Source organism: Stegodyphus dumicola, chromosome 8, assembly GCF_044657685.1.
Source record: "Stegodyphus dumicola isolate Sdum_Otavi_A_Nest chromosome 8, ASM4465768v1".
NCBI lineage: Eukaryota > Metazoa > Arthropoda > Arachnida > Araneae > Eresidae > Stegodyphus > Stegodyphus dumicola.
The window spans coordinates 8,460,882-8,475,697 of record NC_140775.1 but is presented as its reverse complement, the minus strand read 5'-3'; the positions used below and the strand labels follow the sequence as shown (position 1 = coordinate 8,475,697).

Genomic DNA, 14,816 nt, shown 5'->3' with positions numbered 1-14,816 from the left:
ATAATTGTATCTCTAGAATCTAAAATTTTTGAAGTCAACACAGCGCATTTAAGTTCATTTCCTTCATCGTCCAGTTTTATACGAGAAAGTGCGTCAGCTACATTGTTTTCCTTACCCGGTTTATATTTGATTATGAGGTTATATTCTTGGAGTTTTAAAGCCCATCTTATTAACCTGGGCGTTACGTTTTTCCCCGAGTAAAGTCTACCAACAGCCGCATGATCCGAAAAGACTGTTACTGGCGCTTTGCCGAAATAAACTCGAAATTTGTGTACAGCCATTAATATGGCTAATGTTTCTCTCTCTGTAGCTGTATAATTCCTTTGTGTATGATTCAACGTTTTACTAAAAAATGCCAAAGGATGGCCATTTTGCATAAGAACCGCACCCACAGCATAGTCCGACGCATCTGCTGCAATTTCCAGGTTTTCGTCCCCCTCCGGGAATTTCAAAACAGGGGCATTGATGAGCGCTTCTTTTAACCTTTCCAATGCGCTATTTGCTTCCGCTGTCCACGTGAATTTACTTTTCTTTCTTTTAATTACTAACAAGGGTTCAACAATATTAGCAAAATCTTTTATGAATGACCGATAATAAGAACATAACCCAAGGAAAGAAGAAAGTTTCTTGGCGGTGTTGGGAGGTGGGAAATTCTTGATTGCTTTTATTTTTGAATCTTGAGTTTCTATACCCTTTTGCGAAATTTTATAACCCAGATATTTAAGTTCTTTAGTTGCGAACTTGCATTTTAAAGCGTTAATTGTAAGACCGGCCTCTTTTAATAATTTAAAAACTTCTTCTAGATCTTTAATATGTTGTTCCAACGTACTACTCGTTATAATTATATCATCTAGATAGATTAAAGTAGATTTTCCTAGGACAGGCTTTAGAACAATGTCCATAGCTTTCTGGAATGTTGATGGGGCCCCACATAACCCAAAGGGCATGCGTAAAAATTCGTAAGTGCCCGATTTTATTATAAACGCAGTTTTATGTACGTCTTCGGGTCTCATAGCTATTTGATAGTAGCCAGACGTTAAGTCCAACGTAGTCATGTATCTTGTAGATTTAATCTTTCTAATAATTTCCTCTATAACCGGCAAAGGGTAAACTGGGAATTTAGTAACACTATTAAGTTTTCTGTAATCGATAGCAAACCTCCAAGCCCTTTTATCCGAAGGAGGAAACTTGTTCTTTTTCCTACATAGTACGACTGGACTCGCGTACTCACTATTTATGGGCGTTATTATTTTGTTCTTTAATATTTCCTGAATATGTTCTTCTATGATTTGCTCTTTTTGTTTATCATAGCGATAAGGTTTAGTCCTACAGGGTTTGTCGGCAGTTAACTGTATCTCATGCGTAACTATTTGACAACTACCAGGACGTTCTGAAAACAAGTTTGAAAAAGTACTCACCACTTGCTGGATGGCTTGACTTTCATGGTCATTCAAATGGCTAAGGTCGACTTGCGGTTGTTCCACTGGTTCCACCACCCTCCGATCCATCTCCAGCACGATAGAACTTTCCTGAAAATTGAGTTTGGCCCTCGCGGCCCTTAAAAACTCCATACCTAAAATAAGTGGATTTTGCAAGTTTTTTACTACAAAAATTAATACTTTAAGGCTTTCGTTCTGAACTTGTATTTTTAAAGATAGTTTTCCAATACAATGACAAGTTTGTCCTTGCGCTGCTATGATTTCTGTGTTTTTATTTTTAACTAATCAAAACCTATTAAAATTCTTCTTAAAAAAAATATCACTCATAAAATTACCTTATGCTTCTGTATCGATGAGGGCTTCTACTGGTACATCGCCAACCAGGACTTGTATAATTGGTAACTGTGAGTTCTTTACGATGACCGTATTTAAGTGTCTTCTTGAGGATTTTTTCAAAACTTCCGGGGTCTGGACCCTCGCTTTCACATGCGCCTCTACTCGTTTAAAGCTTTCCTTTCAACTTCTGCCTTCTGGGTACGCGGACAGTTGTTTTCAAATTTCCTTTTTGGACCTTGTCCTTCGAGCTTCGATGAGTTAGCTTGATAGCTCTTTCCCCCATAAGAGCATTGCATTTCTGGTCTGCTCATTTGAAGATTTCCTTCGGATACTTTGAGAATACGATGCCCCTCTAGCTTTTTCCGCTATTCTGCGATTTTTAAACTTGACCGCCAATTCGAAGAGCTCCTGCAATGTGCTTGGGTTTCTAATTTCGAAGTAGTCTTGAACAGCAGGTAACAATCTTGGTAAGATTATTTCAATAATCTCCGCGTCGGGTTTCTTCCCATACAGCATATTCGTCAGCTTAATTTTTTGCAGAATAAAGTCCGTCAACTCTTCTATATTCCGTTGATAAAAACTATACAGTTCGGGTTCTAACCTTGCTCAATCTTTCACTATGGGGAAGGCCTTTAATAACGATTTTTTGAAATTTTCAAATGTATATGTCTGGCCTCCGAATTCCCCTAATAAAAATTTGCCTATATTCTTCCACCATAGCGCGGTCTGTCCTCTTAGTGCAGATGTGGCGATGGCAACTTTTTGTCTTTCACACACAGGGTAGAGCTGGAAGTGATTGTCGAGGCCTTCTAGAAATATCGCCACCGAATTTTTTCCGTCGAAATTGACGTTTGGCTTGATTGACGCTCTCATCGTCTGGACCAGGTATCCAAATCCTTCCAATTGGCTTGCCATTTCTTGTTGTTGTCCAGCAACTTCCATCCAATTTTCGGCCATCTCAGTTCGACAAGTGTTCGGGCGCCAATGTAATGTTGCGCGCTTCCAACCAGCACGCAACAATAGTGGTGACTGCAAAGAACTGGAAAGTAGACAAAGTCTTGAGAAGGGTTTAAATCCCTTTTTATTCAACTTTAGAAATTACAAATGCATGCTCTTGACGCTCACAAACTACGCCGACCCGGCGGTAAAATAAAAATAAGAAACTAAGAAAAGAATAGTAACAAGTGATTAACTACGAGGCTCTTTAAACGTAACTAACCTCACCGCGTTCTAAAATACCGCTGATAATTCAGCAAACTTCTGAATATTACGTTGAAAGATTAACAATCTGCCGAGGCAAGCACACAGGCCGAAACGCGTGGTTCTTCAGTTTCTAACTAGCCACCTCCACGCTCGTGAAGCAAGAAAGCACACTTTCGAACTCGTTTCCCTTCTATATAACTCAGATTACTTCCGCTGACAATTTGAATCCTTGCGCGTTCTACTAAAATTTACATACTCTGGCATTGGTAATTCCAGGGGAAAGTAAGGCTTGACAGGAAAGATAGTTTAAACTTAAAATAAATGTCAGTTAAAATAAATAGAAACCCTACAAGTTTTATAATTTTGTGTTTAATATCATTCATTGACTTACTTGAATTTTTCAAGGCCTGTGCATATTTCTAGTTGCTTTTTAACATTAATTTTGTCAAATAGTTAGAACTTCTATAACAAGCATTATATTGATGAGTTCTATCGATTCCATTGTCTTGAGAGAAATGATGAATAAAAGTCAAAAGTTAAGAACCTATACACTTAACAATGTATATACAAAGTTTCACGAGATTCTAAATTTTATTGGGAAAGAAGACATTCCTTTGAAAACATGGCTGCAAAATCTGTTCACATTTTGCTGATCTCGGAAGTTTTATTTTATATTTTATTCCAACAACTAAATCCTGATGATCTATTTTTATCAATTATTAATATCCAGTTCAAAAATATGAAATTAATAAAGCTTGGAATAAGCAAAGTAATAGTCTAAAAATATTATTTCGTTTGCTAGATGGAAAAAATAAAATTAATATGGGCAGTTTTCAGTGCACATAATAAGTTGCTTCCAGTTGTTTTTAATGTCCTGAATTATTATGTCAGACTGTTCAATCTTGCATGCATTCCTGCCTAAATTTACTGTAGCAAACAAAATTTAATAATTTAAGAAAGTTGCAGTTCGTAATTTCTTGAAAATTTTCCGCGTGTTTTTTATGTTCAAATTTATAAAAAGCTTCTTTTCTCATTCTGATTGCTCTGATTTACGTTTCCTGAATGATGTAGTTATATCACGCATTCATGTGTTTCCTGTCATTGAAGAATCATCAATCATCGTAAAAGATGTAAATTTACACAAACTACAATACTAAGTTATACGTGGTAGCAGTAAAAGTGGCATGAAATGTATTTATGTTCAGTAATTACGAGGTTCTTCGCACATATTTTAGACGATTTTCATTTATTTATACAAATATTTTATCTAACACTTTCGTGTTTTAAATGTTATACCGTGATATCGTTTCTCCTTCACCTTCTTTCTACACCGTAATTTTCTTTTAAGAGAATAAAACTTTTTGTAGTATCCGAAGAGGTATTTTATCCCATTCCTCTTGAACAGCTTTCCAAAGTCCAAGGAGTATTGTAAGTCCACGTTTGGACAATCCGTTTTTCAAGTCCAAAAGCGCAAAATTCCATGAGCAGATTATTAGCGATATATCCATCCATCCATAAGGAGATTTAGTAGGGGTATGAGTGAAGGGTATGGTTTTTATACTCGTTTCTTGTTCCATTTTATATTTCAGTTATGCATTTGTTGCAAATACAATGATGCAAAGATTTCTATATTTAACTTATTTGGAATTTCAGTTTATTTTACATTCATTGCTATTAAACATGAACACGAGTGACACGTCAGAAAAATCTATAAATATAAATCTTCTTCAACAATTTGAAGATACAAAGTTAATTAACTTTTATTCGTTTTTTTTCGGGGGGGGTTATGCGTGTGTATGTGAAAAAATAAAGAAATGCTCATGTTTTGGCTAATGGTTTATATTTTTACTGATATACCCAACTTTTAATCCACAAAATCCTCCATATAAAGAAATAAGTGTTGCACCCTGGCAGTTCGTCTCGGAGTCAAGCCGTGGCTAACAGACTTCCCTCTCCTTAAGCAAATAGCCCGGGAGCGCTTTTGATATTCTAAATAATCCTAATCCTATTTATACATAAACATAATTAGAAAAAAGGCATTTGGTTAGATTAAACAAATGACTACCTTAAATTAAATATATATATATATTCGTATTCGAAGTACAATAATTCCTGTTTGTTATGGCCAGAGACTCCCGTATATTTAAATATTAAGTAGATAATTAAAAAAATTTTCATTCTAATTAGAAATTATCGGGAAATACGAACAATAAGTTAGAAAAAGGAGCATATTTTATTCTATAAAAATAAAATCATTAGAAGATTAATTAATTTATTTAAGTCTATAATTAAAAATTTTAAATAATTTTTTTAATTAATTTATTTAGAAATTTATTCTATGTAAATGCACATGGGATACTATGAGCCATAAGTACGGAAAAGGAACATGTTTTGTAATTTTCTTGTATAAAAATAAACTTATCTTATTCTAATTACAAGTGCAATTAATTTATTTAGAAAATTACTAAACAGCGAATTCAAAACGTCTACTGACAAAGTCAGGTGATTATTATACCAGGAAATCATTGCATTAGCAGTAAAGAAGCCTTAGACGCGGAAATTCAAAATTTTGCCAACAGTGTTGAACAAGCTTTAAGTTCTGCTACCAATAAATTCATCAGTAATCATCCTTTTCTTCCTCTTCCGAATAACGTCAGGCAAAATATTGAATATAAAAATCGCATCCGGAAATTATTGCAATCTACTAGAGACCCAAGAATTAAAGCTCACTTAAACGCTCTTCAAAGGACCATTAAAAAAGATATCGGGGAATTTAAATCTCAACGATGGAGCAACTTCTTAAACACTCTTGCTACTGAGGACAATTCCCTCTATGACATTGCTCGTAAATTCAAAAAGCCTTTCAAGCAGATTCCTCCACTTCATGGTTCCAATGGACTTGTTTATTCTGATGAAGATAAAGCCAATACTTTCGCTGACATTCTTGAAGATACCTTTACTCCCAATGCTTCCCCATATGATAATGATCATATCACCAAAGTCAATAGAACAGTATATTCTTTCCTTAATAGCCCTGGACCACCTAATTTCACCTTTCTTGCTTCTCCGAGAATTGTTGCGGATTTTATTAGCTCTTTAAAAACTAAAAAAGCTACTGGATGTGATGGCATTTCTCCCAAAGCACTCAAGCATCTTCTAATTATTGCAATTACGTACTTAACTAAAATAATTAACTCAGTTATCAAGCTCTCTGACTTCCCAAAAGTATGGAAACATGCAGTTGTTGTCTTCCCTAAGCCTCATCAAAGTTCTACTTTTCCTCAAAAATTGCAAAGAAAGTTTGCAATGAATTTCTTACTTTTTGGATAACATCTGGAAGAACAATGAAAACATAATATTTGAATGTTTTACTTCTGATAGTAGAATCTTTTTCTTAACATGCTTATCTTTCCTTTATTTTCTCTACTTTTCACTAGACACAAGTATGGAAAATATTAAAAATGCTTCTAATCTATCACATGGACAGGCATTATAGAAAGGAATTTTTTGATTAATAAAGAAATTGAAAACTGGCAATTTAAGAGATTCATCTAATATGTCTTAATGCATCATACACTGGTCTGACGCTAGGCATTTTCCCACCTAGTGCAATCACGTGGAATATTAAACCTCTCTGTGTAGATCCTAAATTTTGCTGACTAATGCCTTTCTAAATTCTACTTCCAGTGCCTGCTCTAAATTCTAAAGGTTTTGCCATTTCTACATTTTGTTGCTGGGTATGTCACTAAATTCTAAAAATTATGCCACACCAGCTCTGTAACCGGCCCTTACTATATATATTTCATATCTCTTGTGAATAACTATCTAATATTACTAAAAAATAAAATTAGCAGCTTTTTCTGCACATTTTAAATGCATTTAGTTTTTTTAGAATAACAGAAATATTTAATTAAATTCCAAAATTCTGAAATGAAAAGAAAATGTAGACAAAAGAAACTGAATATACAAAATTATTCTTCAAAGATATGTACAGTTATTATTATGTAAATTACTCAGTTGTTTACAATTTCAGCTTTTACTATAATTTCCCATTTGCATTTTTTTCCCAGAATGGGAATCACCTGGACATTTTTTAAACTGAGGTGTTTGGAGTGTAGGAGTGTGTTTCTGACCTCTACTTGCTCCTTGCATTAGTTCCTGCCGGCTCTGATAATTTGTAATTATTCGTCTTTGATTACTGCTGCCGACATTTAAAATTGTCATGAACTGAGCCAGCTTAAAATTAAATTGTGTATTCTTTGACCACTAGTCCACATTTTTTTTGTTTGAATTTGATTGTTCTTGTTTAACTACATCACACCAAACTTTAATTGATTTAGTTAGCATAAGAACATACCTAAGTTCTTTTTAAATAAGAGGCTTACTTATTTCTGACTTTGTAGTTACTTTGAGACATAGCGATAATTTGCTTCACGTCTGTCGGGAGTTTTTGGACTATTTAACTTTTACCAGATCAAGTAAACCCTCATAGATACATTGTGGAGAGGTTGACAATTTAGGAGATAAACCACGCAGAAACTAATGAGAACATTGGTTTGCATATTGAGAGAAATTTCTAATTCTTAGTAAAGATGCTTAAAGAGAGGGAAATCGATATAAATTAGCCAAAATGTCTGGACAGGCTTCAAATTAAAAAGAAGCATAAATATTTTGTTGTGTGTTGTTGCTATAAAACATAAATGTTTTGTAGCTTTTAATGTATAATTATCCTAATATCGTTGAAGAATCAATGACATAAATTGCATGTATTTTAAAGTGTTTAAAGAAATTTTATTAGATTGTGATTTTAATAGGGACTTTTAACAGTATTGTTAAAAAAATAGGTAAAATTTAATAGTGGTCATGTAAATCCATAATGACTAAGGTTAAACTATCTAATTCAATTTATAACTAACTGCTTACCCTTAAAAATTATCTGTGCATATTAAAGTGAGTTATTGCCTTTCATTATTTCTTAGCGTGGTACAAGGTAAAACACAAAAATGTAAAAATTCATGTAAAACTTATTCTTCGTATCTAGTGAGACCTAAAATAATACAAAGCAGCTTAGTGTCACCTCTGGTGCTTTAGTGGCTTATTGGAACCTTAAAGTATGTTAACTGGATTACATTCCCTGGAACTCTACACGGAGCTACGACACCTTAAAGTATATTAACTGAGTTTTGATTCCTGGAACTCTACACGGAGCTACGACACTAACTGCAACAGACAGAGCCCAACTAACTTTAAAAACTAGCTAACCGTGCCCACATCAGGCCTCTCAGTTTTGTTCTGGTCTGCAGGTCTTTCTTTAGGCAAGACGCAGCGGTGACAACAGCCAGTCTTATTATGATTTTACTTCTCATTTTAACCTATGACCCTTGACATAAAATCTACCTGGCTATTTACTAAACCTCTAGATTGAGCAAGTAATAAGACATTTAAAAAAAAAAAAAAAATTCCGACATGAAACTATAACTATTAGTAAAACGTAAATAAAATGTCACTTACTTTCTTTCAAATATGCTGAACTATTATAAGTGTAAAATATTTAATGCTGTTTAATAAATTTCATAAAGTATATTTATACTCAAACTTACTAATAATTATGTTAATTATGTTTAATAATAATGCATCCTACTTAGGGATCTATTTTATTTTTTGGATGGTATTACAAAAGTGAAGTTCAGGCATAGATAATATTTTTAATTGAATTTATTAATTTGCTCATAGGTCCTTAATTTTTTTCATTAATGGTCCTTAAAAGTACTTAATTTCCATGTGCAGAAATGTGTACGAACCCTGATCTCTTAATTTTACTTTTTGAAACAACTTACGAATAAGAGATCAAACTGTATAACATATGCTCTTCAAAAATGTATGCAAAATGCTTCGCAAGTACTAAATTATTCCACTAAGGAAGAACATTTCTTCTTTCAGAAATGCGTGTGCAAACCTTATCCGTATATTGCTGGCTTTGGAAATTTTTTTAAATATTTCGTTGCAACAATAAATTCCAAGTTGTCTTCTACTTTTATCAGTTACTGAAATTATCTTCTACCCAATAAATTTATGCAACGAAATTTAATAAAGCTTACAATAGATAAAGAAGTATTCCTTTCAAATAACAAATAAATAATAATAATAAATATATATTTCTATTTCAGAAGTCAAACAACAAAATCAGCGTTTATATTTTCAAATTTTCACAGGACTAGTTTCGGTGGTTTTACCGAACCACCATCCTCAGCTGCAAAAGAGCAAATGAGCGAGATAGGATATGATTAGATAAGATAAGAAAGCCTGGAGACAGAAAATAAGCTAGTGGCGCCATCTGTTGATGAAACCAGAACTAAAACATAATTTCTTTAAAGGCCGAAGGCAAAGATGGATTGGAATTAGGATCGTTAACTAGAACAGAAAGATTTTTTTGAATGTGAAATGCCTCTAGAAAATCCAATTCTCCAATGGAAGATGTTTTTTGAATAATATTGGCAGCAGAAAAATTGAAAGTGTGATTTTCGGACCAATAATGTTGGGCAACAGAAGACTCTGTGTTTCCTTTTTTCTAACATATGCCTCATGTTCCTTGACGCGAAACTTTAAGGCTCTCCTAGTTTGGCCAATGTAAATTAAACCATACTGGTAAGGAATCCTATAAATACCCCAGGAATTCATATCCGGAAAGGGGTCCTTGAGTATGGAACTCGGAATTTTATTGATGGGAGAATAAACGACCCGAAAGTTAAATTTCTGCAAAATATGTGCAACTTTGTAGCTAATTGATGGAAAGAAGGGAATGACAATAGAATTTTTATAATCTCTTAAAACAAGAGTGTTAAGTAACATGTTAACAGGGATGAAAAATTTTTTTATTATAAACACGTAAAAGAAGACTGCGAAAATTTGTTTCATCAATATTTGCATATTATATACTTTCGAGGGCTTTGGCTAAAATTCAAAAAATGCGTGTTAATATAAATAATTAGCTATAAGTTATAAAGTACTGAATTAAAATATTAACACATTTATTCAATTCAAAACATAATCAAAGCAAATTCAAATATCATGCTCAATTTTGGAATAACGAAATGAATAATAATAATAATAATAATAATAAAAAAGAATTAACAAGAATAAGGTATTAGCAAGAAAATAAAAAAATAGAAATTAATAACGCAAAATGCTACTGGAAAATAAAAAAAAATTATTCAAACCATAATCAAAGCCAAATCAAATATTATAATTGAAAACATAATTGACGGAAATTAAAATATCATAATCAGTTTTGGAATAATCATATGGCATAAAAATAAAAATTGCTAAAGCAAAAAACTTCTATAAAAAGCTAACAAGAGTAAGTAATTAGCACAAAAAAATAGAAAAGCAAACTACTACTCTAAAAATTAATAAGAATAAGAAATTTAAAAAAAAAAAAATTCTGAATGGTTTCACATTTTAAATTACGTCCAAAGGGGCTTTTTTTTTTAAAATTTTGTCTCTTACCTTTATTTATTAAATATCACGTTCTTCGCACATAAACCATAAAATTCAGTTCAAGAGCAATATCGCAAAATAGTTTTAAATTGAGCATATCCTTTAGAATTTCCGATACAGAGTCTCGCGCGCTGGAGATAAAAATGTTTTTTCTGTACAATGTTGCCATTTCTTGCTTTGAAATCCTTGAGTTTTAACCAAAAATTCGTTAAGGTTTTACAAAATATGAAATAGATAAAAAAACAAATTCCAAATTTGAACTTCCACATGTCCATATTCGGCGTTGGATTACGTTATTCAAAATTCGATGGCTCTATGTACCGTTGTTTCATCACAGTGCGAGAGATATACATAGATTTATGCAGATTTTTCATTATTTAATTACTCTAACATTTGATGGCAACAGTTTGAAAGGTGAAACGGACATTTGTAGTGAACCAACGCAAAGTCGCAAAACGAAAACAATAGTCGTTCAGGGACCCCTTCCCCTTTGGACTACAATTAAAAAAAAAAAAAGAGGGGAAGAATAAATTCAAATATAAAATTCAAAACAAAATCAAATATTTTAATTCAAAACATAATCAAAGGAAATTCAAATATCAGAATTCAAACATAATCAAGGCAAAGTTTCGAATTATGATGCTATAATTTTCTTTGATTACATTTCAAAATTAATTAATTTTGCCACTGTTCTAAAGCAGTTAGAGGTATAATTTAGATTTTGATTTTCCAACTTAATTTTTCCTTCGTTTAAGTTTTTAAGTATAGGAGATAACGAATTTATAAAATGCAATGGCAAAACAGCAAACAATAATTTTGCATAATATTTTAAATCATATAAATGAATAAGTTATTCACTTTTTTTCATTGCTAAGAATGTGCAATTATTATATAAAAGAAAATTTTACAAAAGCAGTCTCACATAAATAACCTATTTTGTGAATGTTAGAATAAATTAGTGTCACTTTTACATAACGAAATTTGGCAACGTCAAAAAAAGGAAAACAAAAAAGAGAGCTCCAGACGATATTGGCGAGATAGGATTCTAACTTATGTTCAGATGAAGAAGTCTTAAAGATTTTGTGCTTAACGTTGTATTTGTGCTTCATTCTTTTCAGCATGTTACCTTCTTTTATGGAATATACTCCTCATAATATTGCCTAACAGGTTAGCCTGAAAATATTTAAAACTTAAAAATAAGTATCTTGTAAGTTCTATATTTCAACGTTTCAAATGTTTTAATGTTTAAATGTTTGCAAAGACTGTTAACTCTGTGTTCTATCTGAGTTAAGCAAACTCTCTAACTTGTTAAATAAAGATTTCGTAGTTATTCTGACTTCATGATTCTTTAATAAAACTGTGCTAAATAGAGGATAGTGTACTAAACTGTGTTAAATGCACGACATATCAATGATTAATATGAAATAGCATATTTTTCAGTCGCAAAGCTATTTAGTTATCTGGTCACATTTTATATCGATTATTTCCTGTGATTTTTAAGACACATCACATTTTCTAAATGTTTAACCCACGAGCTATCTTCAGAGATCTCTTTCCACTCATCGGTTAAGAAAATTTCTCGAGCATGGATAGAAAAAAACTGTAATGCGCTAAGATATAGATCAGAATCGGAATGCATATCAGCTAACTGCAGAACGCTGCATATATTTCTGATGTGGAAATTGAATTTCAGAAATAATGAGCACATTTTCTTGAGAGCAGGTACGTCATATTTATCAGCTGCTGAGTACAATAGCATTGCTGTTTCTTCCAAGGGTTTCTCTAGCTTTCCGGAATACATAAACAAAAGCAGTTCATCCATTATATCAGGTTCCACATCAGATATCACAACACTGCTGCTTGTCGATTCACTCATTTCAGAGTGGAACATTCTAGAAAATACCGAGGATCGTGCGCACAGAATAAATTTGTGTGCGGGGAAATAATCTGAACCGACTACTATATTAACATCCGACAATTTTCCGCTTTTATACATACTTCTAAAATTACTGGTATAATAAGGGCATTTTGTAGAAGAAATAAACTTGCACGAAGATTCCAGAATTTCAGAAGAATAATGGCAGTTCGAAAATTTAAATTCACACTCAAGTAGTACTGAATTACTCATTATTTTATACTTTTGCGCAAGTCTCCAATTTTTGTCCATTTCGAACAAGTGTTCATTATGAGCAGTTACTCCATGAAGAGATACTTTGCTTCTCACAAAAATCGGTGGGCATTCATTGTCGTCTGCTTTACAGAGGAAAATTTCGAACACTCCTTGACAGCTCAAAATATGCAGTTTTAAATTCCATTTACAAGAACTTACACTTCTGACAGCAAACACATAGCTGTATAAATCTGTATTACCAGGTAGGCTGAAGAAATTTTCGATTGGCCACTGAAATGATATTTTTTCTGCATTGATTCGGGTTTTCACTTTCTGAGCAATAAAAGGTAAAGAATTTTGACAGCGAATTTTATATTTCTCAGTAGCCTGGTAGAATTCTAAAGATTCAGATGGACTGAAATTTATGCTTCCTGTGTAAATATACTCAATGATAGCGGCCAACACATTCGGTTGAATATCCAGAACTTGTTCACTAGTATCCTTTTCATCCAGTTTTTCTGCCAGTTTAGGCCACCTTGCCCATAAAACTGCTTTATGCACTTTAAAGGATGTATCTTCGGCTCGTAATACAACGTCTGTGAAAATTCCGTTTTCGTACGAAAGAGGCGGAAATACGTCTTCCTCACTATGCTGACACATTGGTTGCAAAGTGCATTTTATGACGAGAATGTCATTTGTCAAATACAGGAGAAAGGAATCGTTTTTAAGAAAGTTTTCGGATTCCCATACTGTTTTAACATTAAAGATTTTAGTTACATCAGTTACTCTAAACAACACCTGTTCATTACAATCTATCTGCATGCTGAATTTGACGCTACATTCTTCAGAAAAATCATCAGCTCTTACTAGACAAACAACTATAGAATTATTACTGAGCTTACCATTTGGATATAAGCGTATACTCCATTCCATGCCAGGTAAAGAAATAAAAGCAAATAATGGACTGTCAAAAAATTGCCCCATCGACTGATGACACATGCTGAAATTTTCAATAATCCAGGTGAATGTGAATTTAACACCTTCGTGCTTCGACATCATGCACGGTAGTATTTCAATCCTAGCGACTGCCTCTTACATTAAAATTAGAGCAAATGAAAGATATCACGAAACCTTTAATATCTTAGCTTGTCGCGATAACAGATATGAGCCCTTCATTCGCTTGATTAACGCTCAGCCACGACTGGAATAAGTGAAAGTATCACCACCAATGCACGGGACTAGCGCCGGCGAATCGTCTTTTAAAAATGAAAATATTTTTCTTTTAAATATTTGACAAAGCAGGTTATGGACTTTGCTTCATTTATCTATAGCATTTTTATTTTTTCATTTCATAGTGTCTATGAAGTTTGTTTTCCATTTCGCAAAGCGGGTTAGCGACACTTATGGAAGTTTGATAGTGAGGCAAGCCACATTTATAAACTTATACATAACATAATAATATACTTCGACGAGAAAACTTCGTCATTTCGTCCGTCTGCTGCAGTTCTGAATAATTATTTTTAGAACCGAAAGTACGTGTATTGTTTCGATAGCAGCATAGCATTTCATTTAATGGTTGTTTCATTTCCATAGCAACACCACATTTGATAGTGAGGCAAGACACATTTATAAAAATATATACTTTATTAAACATAGCATAATAATACTTCCAGGAGAAAACTTAACTGTTTTGTCATTTCGCCACTCTTCTGCAGTTCTGAGTAATTATTTTAAAACCGAAAGTACGTATGTTGTTCTTATAGCAACACAGCATTTCCTCTTATTGGTTATTTCATTTTCATAGCAAAATCTTACCATAGGAAATTACAAAATCTTACCATTGGTTATTTCATAGCAAAATCTTACCATAGGAACACCACACATCTGATTAAGAAGGTTGTGGACTTAATTATGTACAGTGGTGGCCAAAATTGTGAACACTTTTGGAAAATTATGTTTTTGAACTTTGCATGCTTATAGAAAACGTTACGTTTCACATAATGCGAACTTGTATATATCATTTTAAAGAGAATTAACTGAATTCAATACAAAACACAGAATTCAATTATTTGCAATACAAAAAAAAGTTAAACGATAATAGTTATCGATATACATTAGATAGTGATGATTGCAGTGAGTTATCAGTAATTAGTAGGGTACCCTTTATTTTTGATTACAGCTTCACATCGACGTTTCGTTGAGCTGACAAGAGTTTTAAGCTCTTCTTTCGT

The 14,816-nt window shown here is 32.8% G+C and overlaps 1 protein-coding gene across 2 annotated transcripts in view; it reads right to left on the bottom strand.

Moving 5' to 3' along the window:
• LOC118189853 (speckle-type POZ protein B-like) overlaps positions 1-13,976 on the bottom strand; it is a 38,857-nt gene extending 24,881 nt beyond the window's left edge. The window contains exon 1 of one of the 2 annotated variants that reach the window (XM_085821556.1): positions 13,488-13,976. In XM_085821556.1, coding sequence (XP_085677682.1) covers positions 13,488-13,644 — 157 coding nt within the window. In that variant the 5' untranslated portion in view covers positions 13,645-13,976. Of the gene's footprint in view, positions 1-9,834 lie in introns of those variants that run through there. The other variant, XM_035360534.2, reaches the window with a different exon arrangement.
• Positions 13,977-14,816: the final 840 nt, after the last annotated feature.